Source organism: Piliocolobus tephrosceles, chromosome 16 (genome assembly GCF_002776525.5).
Source record: "Piliocolobus tephrosceles isolate RC106 chromosome 16, ASM277652v3, whole genome shotgun sequence".
NCBI classification, from domain to species: Eukaryota; Metazoa; Chordata; class Mammalia; order Primates; family Cercopithecidae; genus Piliocolobus; species Piliocolobus tephrosceles.
Window position 1 is genome coordinate 19,097,038 of NC_045449.1, and position 17,316 is coordinate 19,114,353.

Sequence of the window (17,316 nt, forward strand, 5' to 3'; positions counted from 1 at the left end):
GGGGGGGGGGGGGGGGGGGGGGGGGGGGGGGGGGGGGGGGGGGGCGGTCCCCTGAGCATTGCAGGAGGTTTAGCAGCATCCCTGGTCTCTACCCACTAGATACAGTAACACTTTCCCCCCACTACACCCCCACAGTTGTTACAACAAAAACATCCCAGAAATTGCCATCCCCGTTTGAGAAACACTGGTCCAGGGTACATCAGTCATAATTTGGGAGAAGTCTTTTTTTAGCCAAAAAAGATCATGCCATGACATATAATAACCAGAAATATACATACCATATTTCAAAGTTCAAGAGGCATACATATCCTAATGCCAATGCATTACCTCTTTGTTCAAATATGTACAAACCACAAAATACTCTGCACCTCTCATGGGAACAAAATAAAAATAACCAAGTATCTATTGGCCAATAATCCTGACTGAGGATGAGCTGTGCCTGTAGTTCAGAAGATCTGGAATCATGTTGGGAAAATGAGACTAATGAAATAAACAGTACTTTTTCCAGAGCAATTCTCATCTTCCAGATGAGACATAATCACAGACTGCAGTTTGTGAGGGCTGCTTGTCTCATATGGAATAAGCTAACAACCACTGTCTGCCATGCGTGGTAAGCAAAATAATGGCCCCCAAGTTTCAAAGTTCACATCACAATCCCCAGAACCTGTGAGTGTTTCACGGCAAATGGGACTTTGCAGGTGTGATTAAGAATCTAGAGATGGGGGATTATCCGGGGTCATCCAAGTGGGCCCAATGTAAATACAAGGGTCCTTAGAAGAAGGAGGCAGGAGGGTCAGAGGAGATGTGAGGCTGGAAGCAGAGGTTGGAGTGATGTGGGGCCACCAGCCAACGAATACAGAAGGAGTTCTAGAAGCTAGAAAAAGCAGAGAAACATTCCCAGCTAGGGCCTTCGGAAGGAACCAGCTCGTGATTTTGGCACAGTGAGACCCAATTCAAACTTCTAACCTCCAGAACTGTAAAAGAATAAATTTGCGTGTGTGTGTGTGTGTGACCAAGTCTTGCTCTGTCCCCCAGGCTAGAGTGCAGTGGCACATCCTAGGTTCAAGCAATTCTCGTGCCTCAGCCTCCCAAGTAGCTGGGATTGAAGCGCCACCTTGCCTGGCTAATTTTTGTATTTTTAGAGACGGAGTTTCACCATGTTGGCCAGGCTGGTCTTGAACTCCTGACCTCAAGTGATCTGCCCTCCTCGGCCTCCTAAAGTGCTGGGATTACAGGCATGAGCCACTGTGCCCAGCCCAAATTTATGTTACTTTAAGCCACTACGTTTGCAGTAATTTGCTACATAGCCACAGGAAACCAACACACCACCCCTATACCATGTGTAGTCCAGTCTCCCAGACCAACTGGTTGCTGGCCACCAATTCTACCTTTATTTTCTAGGGAGGCCATATGGTATGGTGGTGAAGCGTGGGTGCTGTGGGGTTGTGTTCAAAACACAGCTACTTCTGTGTAACATGGACAAGTGATCTGACCCGTCTTGGACAGCCACCCTCAGCGAAGAAAGGGAGATAAGGGCGCCCATCCAGCGCTGTGAGAACTCAGTGAAGCAATGCCATGCAAGCGGCTTAGCAAAGTGCCTGCTGCATGACACCTGCTCTTAGTCGCATCATCACGACCCTCTTGCCCATTTCTGTCTCCCCTCCTAGTGTGTCTATGGCGGAGTTCTAAGAGGAACTGGGAAGCAGGCCTTTGGTGCCGCTGTGAATGCCATCACATACTACATCATCGGCCTACCACTGGGCATCCTTCTGACCTTTCTGGTCAGAATGAGAATCATGGGTATGTGGTGTGAGGAAGTCGGGAGGGGCCTGGGTGGTCGGTCGGACATTGTTCCCATCATCACTTGTCTCCTCCAGGCCTCTGGCTAGGCATGCTGGCCTGTGTCTTCCTGGCAACTGCTGCCTTTGTTGCCTATACTGCCCGGCTGGACTGGAAGCTTGCCGCAGAGGAGGTAAGTGGGTCGGCTGCCCCTGGCCACAGGACACATCCTGCGCCTGACCCCAGCAGGTAGAGTGACTACTCAGCCAGAAATGCCCAGAACACATGAGAACTTGGCAGCAGTGTGGTATAAGCTGCAGGTGCTTTGTGGGGGATTACAGAGGCCTGAACAGTGGCTCCTGTCACTGTAGTTGGCCAGTATAAGAAGCACGCTCTGCGGTTATACACAGAAACAAAACCAAAAACCTTCCTTAGACAGCCCCACCTGTGGAAAACCAAACACACACAAAGAACTCAAACTAGTCTGAACCCAGATGAACCCCCGAGCGTGTGCCTTGACTTTGGAAGGGGAAATAAAATCACCCTGCCCACCATCCTCTTTGATGTCCTTTTTAAACAGGGCAGGGCAGCCTCTGCATCTCAGGCACAGCAAAGGCACAACTCAGTCTGCAAGCAGAGCACAGAAGCAGTGTTCTCTCAAAGACCCTGAATACTATCAGAGTGTGGTTTTGCCTTTGTGCACAGAAAAAGTCATCCTGACACTTAAGATGCTGGATAAACAGATATTTAAAATGATATATGTATTTATTTGAGAGGGAGTATCGCTCTGTTGTCCAGGATGGAGTGCAGTGGCGCAATCTCGGCTCAATGCAACCTCTGCCTCTCAGGGTCGAGAGTCTCCTGCCTCAGCCTCCTGAGTAGCTAGGACTACAGACATGCGCCACCACACACAGCTACTTTTTTAGTATTTTTGGTAGAGACAGATTTCACTATATTGCCCAGGCTGGCCTTGAACTCCTGAGCTCAAGCGATCCACCACCTCGGCCTCCCAAAGTGCTGTGATTACAGGTGTGAGCCACCACGCCCAGCCTTAAAACGATACTTTCTAAAAGCCCCACCAACTATGAATACATGCACATGTGCTGCTTCAGCTTGCAATGCTTTAAAAACAGTGAATGTGAGGCCAGGGGTGAAGGCGTGAACTGCTGAGCTGGCAGGTTGACCCAAGCAAGTTCTTTCTCCTTTAGGCTAAGAAACACTCAGGCCAGCAGCAGCAGCAGAGAGCAGAGAGCACTGCACCCAGACCTGGGCCTGAGAAAGCAGTCCTATCTTCAGGTAATGCTGTCACGGCTGCTTCTACTTTGGTACACATAGAAATGTCAGTGGCATGTTGCTCCTGTCTGCCCTCTGTGCCTCATGCAATTGGAAACTGTATAAACCAAAACTGTTTTTCTTCCATTATGAAAATGATGTCCTAAGCACCAGGAAGACAGCATTATCATTTATTGTTTAGCAGGCATGCAAAGACTTGACTAGGCCCTACGTCAAGTCTTTGGCCTTGAGAGGCAACTAGATATATGCCCATTTTGAGATGAGGAAGTGAGGCTGAAAGAACTCAGGTATTTCTTCCCTCATCCGACAACCTGTAAAGGCCAGACATAAGATCTGAGCATCAACCCGTCGGACTCCAAAGCTCATGATCTCCCCCACTGATGGAAAGCCAACTTTTAACCTCCGGGGAGCCTGGCTGACTCACCGGCTTTGGGGGGCACCTGCCATCTACCTCTCTCCACCCCCTCAGGCAGACAAGCATCTCTCTAATTTATGTCCAATGTCCATGTCATGAAGTGATGGCCCCAGCTCTGCCCCAGGGCTGGTCCCGAGTGCCAGGTGTGTGTGCAAATGGCCCAGAGCTCGGGAAGATGATGTCTCCATGGCCTCACCCATCCTGGGCTAATCCTTGATCAGGGCAGCAGTGAGGCAGCTCAAACTCTGGGAGTGTCAGGTGTCATGAGAGAATACAGTAAGACACGATTAATTATGTTTCCCATGTGCTTCTGAAGCCACCGATCATCACAGGGCCAAGCACCGACAAGAACACTCCTCATCAGATCCCAGTAGTAAGCATTATCTGCATGTGAAATTCAGTTTAAGACGCTTTCCTGCATATCCTCTCCTCTGATCTTGCTTGTAAAGCAGATAAAGCCAGTATTTTTCTATTGTATAGGCATTGTCCCTTGTGAGGTGTAACAAACACAGCCAGGTGGTTAATCTAGGTTTCCCGATTCCAAGGCCAAAGCTCTCCCTCTGACCCCTAACCTGCTGAGTTTGCTCCTGTTTGCTTCCACAGTGGCTACAGGGAGTTCCCCTGGCATTACCTTGACAACGTATTCAAGGTCTGACTGCCAGGTGGACCTCTTCAGGACTCCAGAGGAGGCCCACACCCTTTCAGCTCCTGCCAGCAGACTGTCAGTGAAACAGCTGGTCATCCGCCGTGGGGCTGCCCTGGGGGCGGCGTCAGCCACACTGCTGTTGGGGCTCGCAGTCAGGATTCTAGCCACCGGGCACTAGCAAAGAAGCTTGGAAACAGAAAGCCAGGAGTGGCTGTCCCCGGTACCCAAACACACCACGCTCTGCCCTGCAAAAGCGCCAATGGGGTCCAGTGCAGGAGGACACTTTGAACGACTCCTCAAAAAAACAACTTTGGCTGATTCCTTGTGGTGACACTCAGAGGGGTCTGAACAGAGCAGACTTCACAATTCTGTTCTGGTCAAGCTGGAGTTTTCTTCTCTGGCCTGGATTGCTCTACAGAAGACATCAGCCAACTGGATGAGTCAAGAGTCCAGGGACTGCCACTATTATTAATAATGTAAATGGCTTCAAATGGGAGACTGCAGATACAATCACCAAAACCACCGTTACATTAAAGATGACACATTTCCTAGGCACAGCCTGCTGCTCAAGTCTGTCATAAAGCCTCTGTGAAGCTGAGAACGGGGCCAGTGGGTTCTGTCCAGGCAGCTCCTGTGTGCCCCCAGCAGACACAGGTGCTGTGAGACCCTGACCAGGGCGGTGGCTGTCCATATACCCTTCTTCCCCTTTTCTCCAGTTCTTTCATTCCATCAGCATTTTCATTTATCACAGACATTAAGAAACACTTGTTCTTACTGTACTTTTTCTTCTAGTAGTGACGTGATATAAATAAGGGCAGAAAACAAGTAGGAACAGAGCACAGCAAAGTCATCACGGAAGCAATTCCAGACTCTAAGGCACTGTTTGCCCACGTGTGGTCCATGGTTAACAGGTATTAAGGTAAACGGCTCCGCGGTCAAGGAAGTCTGGGAACTGCACACACTAGCACTTCAGAGGGTCCGAAGGACTTGTGTCCTTTAGTTTGCTGACGTGCTTTACAAGCCAGTGGTATATAGGACCTGCGGCAGGACCATTTTTGTGTGTAAAATCTTGTGGGATTAGTGTTCTATGAATATGCTTACAGAAACACTTGTTCTAGATCAGCAACTGGGGGTAAGAGGATGCCATTGGAAAAACCTATTTACTACAGCTACTAACCACCACCCCCAACACATACAGCAGAACCGTGAAATTTGAGAAAATCTTCTCAGCTAAGAATTTTAAAATGAGAAAGCATGACCAAAAAAAGTTGACAAATACCATCTATGATAAAGACATAAAAGGATTTATAGTTGGGGAGAATTTATAACCAAAGGATTATCTCCAATAGGGAATATCTGAGGTTCCACACCAGGAACGTCATTAAAATTGATGCCAATTTTATGAAAGATGTTCATTTTGAAGCAGATATGTATTAGTAGACAAGCCAGTAATTTTAACACACTCAATGAAAATTCTATAATGCAATTTTATCTAAGGTATTTTATGATTACTCTCTTAGGGCCAGTTTTAAGCAGCTTTTTCCTAAACTGGGCTAGTTATTAATTCTCAACACTTCATACTATGATGAAGACATCACATACTTTAGACAGCCTTAATAGAACAAATTATTCAACTAAGTTGATTATACATTCTATAAAGTAAATTACATTCTCTTATTGAGTGAGCTGAGTCTTTCTGAGTGTGGGGACGGAGTCTCTGCAGTCAGGAGCTCCAAGGCATAGCACTGCCTGCCCTGCCCTGTCCAGCAGGTAATGCTGCGTTCCACAGGCCTCTTCTTCAGCCTTGCCCACTCAGCTGAGTACCTCAGGTTGTGGCCATGGACGACTGATGAGAGTAACTTCTGACTTGCTCAGGGGATCCTTTTGCCATCCATCCCCTTCAGTATGACCAAGTGCAGTGGCTTACTCGCTTCTTGTCCAGACCATCCACCAACTGTCTGCCCCATGAAGCTCTCAAACCCCAAAGTCCTAATATCCAAGGCCTCTTTGTCTGTGAGAGGAAATGGTTCTCTCACTTTCAGTTCTGTAGGCTATTCAGAAAGGGATCTCTCTATAGTTTAAAAAAGTGAAATTTTACTTGCACTGTGCTACAGAAATAAGAAACTTACAGATTTGTCCTTGAAGACCTACTAACCTGCAACCTAGGGTCCTGAGAGAGGATTCGTATAAGTACTTTTATTACAGTATTTTTTGTTTGTTTGGGTGACAGGGTCTTGCTCTGTTGCCCAAGCTGAAGTGCAGTGGTGCAATCACAGCCCACCGCAGCCTTGGCCTCGCAGGCTTAATCGATCCTCATGCTTCAGCCTCCTGAGCACAGGCTCATGCCACCACACCTAGCTTATTTTTACTTTTTGGTAGAGATGAGGTCTCACTATGTTGTCCAGGCAGGTCTCAAATTCCTGGACTCAAGCAATCCTCCCGCCTCGGCCTCCCAAAGTGCTGGGATTACAGGCATGAGCCACCACGTCCGGCTACAGTATTTTTAAAATGCCAGTTAGGTTTTATAAGATGTAGAATTCTATAACTCCAACACAAGAATGACAGATGATGTTTGCATGACTTTGGCAACTAACTTCCAGGAAGCCCTAGGATTTACAATATGCTTTGAGTGATATTAGTCACAAGAGATTGTTGCAACTAAACAGAACACAGGATGATGGAGCATGAATAAGGGAGAATGAAGACCACTGGTGAGATGGCACTTCTGACCAGGGGCCTGACTCCTGGAGGTCAAGTCCTTGAGTCCCATTGTAGGAAGAGTAACCCCTCCCTCCCCGACATAGGGTTTTAGTGCCTGGAATCTCACAGGGAACCGAGACCATCTGACCTCACCTCTCTGACTACAGAGGACTGCTGGTAGCCCTGGGAAGCACCAGGCTCTTGAAAGCTTCACACAGTGGTGGTGGTAGCAGGGGCAGGAGGTGGGCAGTGCCATTAACTAAAGAGAAGAACTCACTGAGTAGGTTCTGAGACTCCCTTAAAGTTTGTATTTAGTCTAATACATTCTCCTCCCCTAGCTCAAAGCTCCAAGATTTAGATAAGCACAATTTAAGACAGGTTCCCTGAATACCCTATTAGGGAATGTTGGGATTTGGTTGAAATGGCAAGTTTTATTAATGATGAATGGCAATGACTTTTGAGTTTGGTCACAGTGTGTTTGCATATTTTCTTACTATTTGTGGTAGGATTTAAAAATGATTGGTTCATTAACCATTTAAAAGAGGAATAATTCAGTAGAGGCACTAGGAGGTTGAACAGGATCATTCTTCAGTAATATCCAGCCTGGAGAGAGGAAAAAGGGATCCAGTTTACTCAGCTGCTTTAAAAACCTACCCACAACCAGCCTTGCAACACAATCTCAGCACTGGGACTCAGATACCTCCTGTCTGAAGAGACTCTACAGGCATTGTACAAAAAAGGACTACATATCCCTAGGAAGCCTAGGAAGCGTGGTTTGGGCTAAAGGATTACGCCGCTCCTCAAAAAACAACAATAACAATAATAGTGAGACAACGTGATAATGGAGGCTATATTCTGTCCACTGTCAATGAGCTAACGTTAGAGTAGAGACAGAAGATGAGAGTACTAACTTATTATCCTGGCATTTTCAGTAGGAAGCTAAAGTCTCTACATGGAGTTCAAAAACTGGTAAACAATTTGTTTCTAAAATTCAGAAGTGGTACTGAATTTAATCCTTCCTATTGAAGACTGAGGAAGGGTTGCTGCAATCTCAAGGTTCAAATGTCATATTTAGTTGTCAAAGGCCTAATGAAATTTATCAACATTAACCTCCTATGTTTCTCAACCTTTTAAAACCCACATCTCCCACAATGCCTTCTGTAGCTTATAAGCTTCATTGGAACTTTACTTTGTGTACACTACTTACGCTCTAAATCCCTTCTAATTCTAGTAAGGTAGTTAATAAAATAAAATCCAAGGGTGAAACAAAATAAGGAAACTATTAAGTACATAAAAGCCATTTCAGAAAAATGTAATTACAATAAATAGACTCTTCAGGTAAATATACAGTACAGATTCAAAGGCATTTATTTAAAATAAAAGGCAATTTGATAAAAAGAGGATTAAAAGCTCAGAGAGGAGCAGAAAAGCAGCAAAGCGGAAAAGAAAACCAAATCTCTACCTAGTTCCAGACTGAATCCGAAGAAATATTAACAACTAATAGTAATGAGAATTGAGAGGGAGGGTTGAAAGTGGCCTGGAGAATCACTGACACCTACTCCCTCATCCTGCAGATGAGCAAGCTGAGGCCAAAGGAAGAGCTCAGAAAAGGTCTTGCCCAAGGTCATTAAGCCAAGAATCAAATCACATTTTCTTGTTCCTGCTAAAGATTTTATATATTGCTGCTGCTTTTATATATTGCTGCTTCTCTAGACCCTCACAGAGAAACCCTTTGGGAACTCGAACCTGCCTGGCAGAGTGCACTGCACCTGAGGGAGGCTTCTTGGGGGTTTGGTAAGCTTGGAGAATGCAGACTCAGCCTGGGCCTCCATATTTTCCATGAGGCTAAAATATTCTATCCCAACCAAGTCGCATTATCAGGCTGAGGAACCAAGGTCTTGGGAAAAGAACAAAAGAGGCAGATATTGACCAGAGACCCAAGTAAGCTTCCGACCACACCTCCAGCCTCAGGAAGGCAGAGAAGAAAGTAGCCCCTAAACTGTATACTACACCTTGATTTCACGACATTTGCCGCTATGATTTCCAAAGTCAAACATTTTTTAAAAATGAAAACAAATCACAACTACACAGTGATTTAAAAAATATTCTTAAATTATGACACAAAGAGTTCAGTGCCTAGATGGTGACAAGTCTGAATTAGTCAGCTGGCACTTCCCCCAGGAGAGCTGAGTAGAAGGGGAAGAGACATGAGGCTCCCACTCGGCTGCCCTTTTCCTAGAAATGATGTAGGCTTCACCTGGACGCAGCTAAGCCATTGCCTCTGCACATTTCTCTTAGATTCCTAGCAAGTCGCCTCGCCCTTTTAAAACTGTGGGTAAGTGGAGTTTTAACACCCTGGCACTCTGAGCCCAGGTCCAAAATGTCTAGAGATAAGTAAGTTAAACATTCTTTTTCTCTCTCTCTTTTTTTTTTGGAGACGGAGTCTCGCTCTGTCACCCAGGGTGGAGTGCAGTGGCACAATCTCGGCTCACTGCAATCTCCGCCTCTTGGGTTTGAGCAATTCTCCTGCCTCAGCCTCCCGAGTAGCTGGGACTACAGGCGCACGCCGCCATGCCCAACTAATTTTTTTAAGTAGAGACGGGGTTTCACTGTGTTGCCAGACTGTTCTCAAACTCCTAAACTCAGGCCTCGGCCTCCCAAAGTGCTAGGATTACAGGCGTGAGCCACAGCGTCCAGCCCATTCTTTTTTCAATAACCCCTAAGCCTCCAACTGCAGCAAAACAAAACAAAACAAAACCCTAGAAAACATACCCCAACTTGGCCCACCTTACGTACAGAAAGAAAACAAAAAGCTCCTACCTCACTCTTAACAGACAGGGCTGGGTTTTGAAATCTGCTGTTCATCTCTGCTTACTGGACCAACGCAGTCTGTGAACTACCAGAAAAATCAACAGGGCCTTTCTCCTCAGCACAGCTTGGTATTTCTGAGAAAACCCAAACGATTTCAAATGCAACTGGTATCTCCAATTCCACTAAAGCTAGGATACTGTAAGACGAGCCAATCCCCTTTCAAATTTTTTTTTCTTTTGAGATAGAGTCTCGCTCTGTCGCCCAGGCTGGAGTGCAGTGGCGCTATCTTGGCTCACTGCAACCTCCGCCTCCCGGGTTCAAGTGATTCTCCTGCGTCAGCCTCCCGAGTAGCTGGGACTACAGTTGTGCGCCACCATGCCCGGCTAACTTTTTGTATTTTTAGTAGAGACAGTGTTTCACCATATTGGTCAGGCTGGTCTTGAACTGCTGACCTCATGATTCGCCCGCCTCAGCCTCCTGAAGTGTTGGGATTACAGGCGTGAGCCACTACACCCAGCCCCCTTTCAAATTTTAAACAAAATATAAACACAATTACCATTGCCTTTTCCAAGCCCATTCTTCACTGATATGGTCAATATTTTCAATGTTACATCCTCAGCTGAACAGCTGAGGGCGCCACAGACACAACTGCGTTCGTCATTCCATCTTAACTTTAATTATGGATTTCCTCTTTCACTTCAAAATACACAAACTGCTTTGAGAAGGCAGCTATCATGAGGGCCTCTTTGCAAGCCCATCTCTATAATGACTAATCACCAAAGATAAACTTTATCAGGTAGTCAACTTTGGAGGAAAAACACTCAAGCCTAATAAAATTTCCCTCACCAAAGCTGTTGCACCAGAGTTCTTGCCTCCATCTCCGTGGCAAGCTGATTTCATGCATATTCAAGAACAAAGCTGGCTGGGCGTAGTGGCTCATGCCTGTAATCCCAGCACTTTGGGAGGCCCAGGTGGATCACCTGAGGTCAGGAGTTCAAGACCAGCCTGGCCAGTGTAGTGAAACCCCGTCTTTACTAAAAATGCAAAAATTAGTTGGGCATGGTGGCTGGCGCCTGTACTCCCAGCTACTAGGGAAGCTGAGGCTGGCAGGTGCCTGTAATCCCTGCTACTCAGGAAGCTGAGGCAGGAGAATTGCTTGAACCCGGGGGGCAAAGATTGCACTATTGCACTCCAGCCTGGGCAAAAGAGTGAGACTCCTCAAAGAAAAAAAAAAAAAAAAAAAAGAACAAAGCTGTAAGTGACAAGGAAAGTCCAATACCAGAAGGATCAAAGGGCTAACCCTTTGATCAGATAGCTCAGAATTCTGCAATCAAGTTCTACACTGTTTTAACCTCTTAGACCAGAGATTAGCAAACTTTTCTATAATAATTTAGGCTTTAAGGGCCTTTCAACCTCTGTTGCAACTACTCAGCTCTGTCACCATCCCATGAAAGCAGCGGTGGATGATTAGTAAACAACTGGGTGTGGTTGTGTTCCAATAACTTTAGTGACAAAAAGAGGTAGCTGGCCAGCAGGCTGTGGTTCACTGACCCTGTCTTAGACTCTACAAGTTAATGTAGAGTCCTGCTAGAATATGCATCTGGCAGCCATTGGGCCAGGACCAGACAGAATGGCACTCATGGGTAACAGGGACTCACCTTGACCAGCACAGCGGCTACAATGCCCAGGAAAGTGAGCAACAGGAGACCATATTTTTCTTTGTTGAACCGTTTCAAGAGAAAAAATTTTCCCCAATCCACCTTTGACTGGCTGTTGGGAGGATATCTGAGTTTGTTAGCACCTTCTCTCTTCAAACTTTTTAATAAACAGGGACGCTGATGAGAAAAAGTATTGAAACTATGTTTTCCGTGATAAGCTCCCATCCCACTGGAACCTGAAATAAAGGGAACAGACAAAACAAGCTTCACTGTAGATGATGCAAGCTACTTCTGTCTAACAACAGCCAGGAAAGCTCACATGCACTCCCTGCTGCCTGGGAGCCCCCACTGAACTCTGCCAGCCGAAATGTCTCTTTTCAGGAAGTCCTTACCAACTTCCCTGGAAAAGTCAATGTCCTTGTCAAACAGGATACTTTCCACGAGCAAGACAAGGACTTGCACCTCTTCTAGAGCTGTGGCTCTCACTTATGCCAGGGACTGTGCTAAGAGTTTAAATCATTCTCTTAAGATAATTCTCACCACAATCCCACCAGGTGAATTATCAGCAGCCTCATTTCCAGAGAGGGAAAGGGAGCTTACGGAGTCAGTTAACCTGCCCAGGGTCACGTGGCTGGTAAGTGGCAAAGCCAGAACCTGAACCTGGATCAGACTCTAAATGCTAATGTGCTCTCTTCCCACCATCCCTTCCCATGGCTTCAGTCATCCATGGCCCCACTCACCCACTTGCTTTCTCTAAGGCTGTAGAAAGTAAGACAGGGCGGCAGGGTTGCACACTGGGTGATAATAAGCAAGTGTAAATCTCTGCCCTCCACGAAGCCATGCTCTGTGACAGTTTTCATTTCTCTTTTTTTAATTTTTTTATTTTATTTTATTTTATTTTTTTTTGAGATGGAGTCTTGCTCTGTCGCCCAGGCTGGAGTGTAGTGGCCGGATCTCAGCTCACTGCAAGCTCCGCCTCCCGGGTTCACGCCATTCTCCTGCCTCAGCCTCCCGAGTAAGCTGGGACTACAGGCGCCCGCCACCTCACCCGGCTAGTTTTTTTGTATTTTTTTTTAGTAGAGACGGGGTTTCACCATGTTAGCCAGAATGGTCTCAATCTCCTGACCTCGTGATCCGCCCGTCTCGGCCTCCCAAAGTGCTGGGATTACAGGCTTGATCCACCGCACCCGGCAGTTTTCATTTCTCTAACTCTGTGTGTACAACAGACTGACAGGCACAAAGGAGCAGTGTGAGCTCGGCAGAGGGAATTGCATGTGTGATGTAAGACACAGGTGACCAGAGGCCAGGGAGCAGTTTACCAAGGCCAGGATGCAGGAAGGAATCATTCATGAAGCAGGCCTGGTGTGAGAAGAGACCCAAGGACAAGACCCTGAGAAAACCTGACACTGAGGGAGGGTAAAGAATGAGGGAGGGGACTGGGCGCAGGGGCTCACGCCTGTAATCCCAGCACTTTGGGAGGCCAAGACGGGCGGATCACAAGGTCAAGAGATCGAGACCATCCTGGCCAACATGGTGAAATCCTGTCTCTACAAAAAGTACAAAAATTAGTTGGACATGGTGGTGCACGCCTGTAGTCCCAGCTACTTTGGAAGCTAAGGCAGGAGAATTGCTTGAACCCAGGAGGTGGAGGTTGCAGTGAGCTGAGGTTGTGCCACTGCACTCCAGCCTGGGCAAGAGCGAGACTCCGCCTCAAAAAAAAAAAAAAAAAAAAAAAAAAGAATGAGGGAGGGGCGAGCCAAAGACATAACCAAGGTAGTTTTATCCAAAGATATAAAAGGGTTATATAAATGAAGAGATGATATAACATATTCCCATTAAGACTCCACATTTTAAAGATATAAATTCTTCCCAAATAATTTAAGTTTAAATCAATTTTAATCAAAATCCCAGGGGATTTCAGAAGGTTTTTGTTTGTTTGTTTGTTTTTTAAAGTAGGAGGAGGTAGTGATTTCAAAGATCATCTGGAAAAATAAATTTAGATAAGAACAAGCAAGAAAATACTGAAAAGCAATAAAAAGGAGGAGCTTTTACTTTTAGATTTTGAAATAGTGCTGTGTCCTAAAGAGCAAGCTACTGGATTGAATATGTGGGTTTTGGAGCCAGACAACTTTGGCTCATTTCTTGGCTTACTACTTATTAGTTGTCTGTCTCTAAAATGCGTGCATTTGGCCAGTCACAGTGGCTCACACCCGTAATCCCAGCACATTGGGAGGCTGAGGTGGGACGATTGCTTGAGCCCAGGAATTCAAGACCAGCCTGGGCAACATAGTGAGACCCAGTCTCTATATAAAAAAATGTTTTTAATTAGCCAGGCATGGTGGCTGACCCCTGTAGTCCCAGCTACTCAGTGGGCTAGGGCGAGAAGATTGTTTGAGCCCAAGAGGTTGAGGCTGCAGTGAGCCGTGACTGTACCACTGTACTAGCCTGGGTGACAGAGTAAGACCCCATCTCAAAAAAGAAAAGAAAAGGCATGGATTCAACCGCAGTACCTGGCATATAATAAGCACTTACTAAATGTCACTTATAAGGCTAACTGTACAACTACTGTAATTGAAACTGTGGTACTGGCCCACGGAAAAAACAAACCAGAAAGATAATGCAACCAATGAAAAAACCCTAAGAATGACCCAAACATGTTTTTATTGAGTACTGATGGTATAAGGATGATAATTTCAAAAAATGGTGCCAGCATAACTAGTTTACTCTTTGAAAAAAAAAAAAGGCACATTATTACATCATGCGGCATACGGCATTCTAAAGTGAACTCCATGGTGTTTTCTTGTTTTTGTTTTTGTTTTGAGACAGTGTCTCGCTCTGTTGCCCAGGCTGGAGTGCAGTGGCATGATCTTGGCTCACTGAAGCCTCTGCCTCCCAGGTTCAAACGATTCTACTGCCTCAGCCTCCCAAGTAGCTGTGACTACACGTGCATGCCACAATGCCCAGCTAATTTTTTTTGCATTTTTAGTGGAGACGGGTTTTCACCAGGTTGGCCAGGCTGGTCTCACGATTCTGACCTCAAGTGATCCCTCTGCCTTGGCCTCCCAAAGTGCTGGGATTATAGGTGTTAGCCACCACGACTGGCCAACTCCATGGTTAAAAGGAAAGAAGGACGGAGGGTGGGAGGGGGGGAGGGAAACTACAAATATTTATTATTTATTTATTTATTTTATTCTTATTTTTTGAGACAGAGTCTTGCTCTGTTGCCCAAGCTGGAGTGCAGTGGTGCAATCTCTGCTCACTGCAACCTCTGCCTCCAGGGTTCAAGTGATTCTCCTGCCTCAGTCTCCTGAGGAGCTGGGATTACAGATGGTGCTGCCATACCCAGCTAATTTTTTGTATTTTTAGTAGAGATAGGGTTTCACCATGTTAGCCAAATGTCTTGGCCTCCCAAAGTGCTGGGATTACAGGTGTGTGCCACTGCACCCAGCCTGCAGATGATATTTAATAATACTGAAATAGGGAAAGCTTTTCTAAGCCTACTTTCCAAATCAGAAACCAAAAAACAAAAAGCCACACAGGCTTAGGCGAGGCGTGGTGGCTCACGCCTGTAATCCCAGCACTCTGGGAGGCTGAGGCAGGTGGATCACCTGAGACCAGGAGTTGGGGACCAGCCTGGCCAACATGGTGAGACCCTATCTCTACTAAAAATACAAAAATTAGGCAGGAGTGGTGTTGGGTGCCTGTAATCCCAGCTACTTGGGAGGCTGGGGCAGAAGAATTGCTTGAAGCGAGGAGGCAGAGGTTGCAGTGAACCAAGATCGCGCCACTGCACTCCAGCCTGGGTGACAGAGTGAGACTCTATCTCTAAATAAATAAATGCTTCAAATCATAGATAAAATTAAAAGAAAAATTAAAATCTGGAAAGGGATATGTGTTACAGATAGGACTGAGGATTTTCTTACTTATAAAAAAGGCTATTTAAAGGCTAATAAGGAAGATGTGAACACAGCAAAAATATCAAAGGACATAAATAGAAAATTAATGGGAGTGCTAAAAAAAAAATTCAAACTCACTAATAATCAAAGGAGTACATATTGAAATGAGACCCTTTTCTTTCTGTCTAGAAATTTAATCCAGAACTGGGGATATAAGGAAGTAAACACTCATATAATGTTCATGGGAATATAAAGTGGCAGAAATCTGCAAAGACACTTGAAATATGTATCAAAAGCCTTAAAGGTAAGCATTTCTAAAGAAAAACCTAAGCTGGGTGCAATGGCTCACGCCTGTAATCCCAGCACTGTGGGAGGCCAAGGCAAGTGGATCTCTTGAGCCCATAAGTTTGAGACCAGGCCCTAATATGGCAAAACCCTGTCTCTACTAAAAATACAAAAATTAGCTGGGCATGGTGGCACACACCTGTAGTTCCAGCTACTTGGGAGGCTGAGTCAGGAGAATTACTTGAACCCAGCAGGTGGAGGTTGCAATGAGCTGAGATCACACCACCGCACTCCAGCTTAGGTGACAGAGGGAGACTCAGTCTCAAAAAAAAAAAAAGAAAGAAAAAGAAAAATCTAAACTATATGCCAAAATATTAATAGTGTTTATGCCTGGGAGATTATTACATTTTTCCTTAAAGTTTAACTGTTCAGACTTTTTGCCGCTGTGTCTATATTACTTTGAGAATTAGAAGAAAAAAGCATTTTTTTCAATTTGGAAAATTGTATAAGCCCTTTCAACAGACTAATTACACTTGTAGACATTTTTCCTAGAGAAATAATCAGAGTGCCTAAAGATACATTATATAAGAATCATAATCCCAAAAAAATTGAAATCACAAAAATCTAATACTGGGAACTGGTTACATAAATATGCCACATTCATATGATGGAAAAGTATGCAGTTACTGAAATTATCACATGCAAGAATACTGACATAGGAAAACTGTCACACTATCCTGTCACACACAGGGTAGAGAACCATATATAATACGATACTTTTTTGAATAGAATATTCAGGTGTCTGTGTATATATGTGTGCATATATGTGCAAGACATATACCAGTTATCTTTACATAGTGGGGTTATGGGTAATGTAAATGTTTATTCTTTGGGCTCTATCTTTTCCAACTTTTCTTAAAAAGCCTGTATTCCTTTTACATTTGGGGGTCAAGGCTTGTCTTATTTTTATTTTTTTACAGCATAGCCACTATAATAATGTATTATATACCTGAAATTTGCTAAGACAGTAAACCTGTTTTTTTTGCTTTTGCATCTTCTTTTTGTATTTTTAACTTTTGTGGGTATATAATAGGTTGCTTATTTTATTTTGTTATTTATTTTATTTTATTTTATTTTATTTTTTGAGATAGAGTCTTGCTCTGTCGCCAGGCTGGAGTGCAGTGGTGCAATCTCAGCTCACTGCAACCTCTGCCTCCCCGGTTCAAGCGATTCTCCTGTCTCAGCCTCCTGAGTAGCTGGGACTACAGATGCGTGCCAGCACACCCAGCTAATTTTTGTATTTTTAGTAGAGACAGGGTTTCACCATGTTGGCCGGGATGGTCTTGATCTCTTGACCTTGTGATTCTCCCACCTCGGCCTCCCAAAGTGTTGGGATTACAGGCGTGAGCCACCGTGCCCACCCTTTTTTTTTTTTTAGATGAACTCTTGCTCTGTCACCCAGGCTGGAGTGCGGTGGTGCAATTGTGGCTCACTGCAACCACCGTCTCCTGGGTTCAAGCGATTCTCCTGCTTCAGCCTCCCTAGTAGCTGGGACTACAGGCACACACCACCACACCCAGCTAACATTTGTATTTTTAGTAGAGACAGGGTTTCACCATGTTGGCCAGGCTGGTCTGGAACTCCTGACCTCAAGTGATCTGCCCACCTTGGCCTCCCAAAGTGCTGGGATTACAGGCATGAGCCACTGCGCCCGGTCGTGTTTTGTTTTAAATAAGATGGTATAGTCAATGATGTCACAGGCTACCTGGTCAAGTAGGGACAGAGACTGAACCCAAGTCACTTAGATTTGCAATTAGAGGATACTGGAGACAC

General features: G+C 45.3%; 2 protein-coding genes across 7 annotated transcripts in view; one reads left to right on the forward strand and one right to left on the reverse strand.

Moving 5' to 3' along the window:
* SLC47A2 (solute carrier family 47 member 2) overlaps positions 1-4,711 on the forward strand; it is a 28,124-nt gene extending 23,413 nt beyond the window's left edge. The window contains 4 exon segments of the mRNA XM_031934343.1: positions 1,668-1,800; positions 1,878-1,972; positions 2,988-3,075; positions 4,091-4,711. Of these exon segments, the coding sequence (XP_031790203.1) occupies positions 1,668-1,800; positions 1,878-1,972; positions 2,988-3,075; positions 4,091-4,311 (537 nt within the window). The 3' untranslated portion in view covers positions 4,312-4,711.
* A 705-nt stretch (positions 4,712-5,416) lies between these two features.
* ALDH3A2 (aldehyde dehydrogenase 3 family member A2) overlaps positions 5,417-17,316 on the reverse strand; it is a 28,280-nt gene continuing 16,380 nt past the window's right edge. For 2 of the 6 annotated variants that reach the window (XM_026448167.2, XM_031934233.1), the window contains 3 exons: positions 11,303-11,538; positions 9,654-9,778; positions 5,417-7,436 (listed from right to left, as the gene is read on the reverse strand). In XM_026448167.2, the coding sequence (XP_026303952.1) occupies positions 9,695-9,778; positions 11,303-11,538 (320 nt within the window). In that variant the 3' untranslated portion in view covers positions 5,417-7,436; positions 9,654-9,694. The remainder of the gene's footprint in view (positions 7,437-9,653; positions 9,779-11,302; positions 11,539-17,316) is intronic. The other 4 variants (XM_023195678.2, XM_023195679.2, XM_026448168.2 and 1 more) reach the window with 3 other exon arrangements.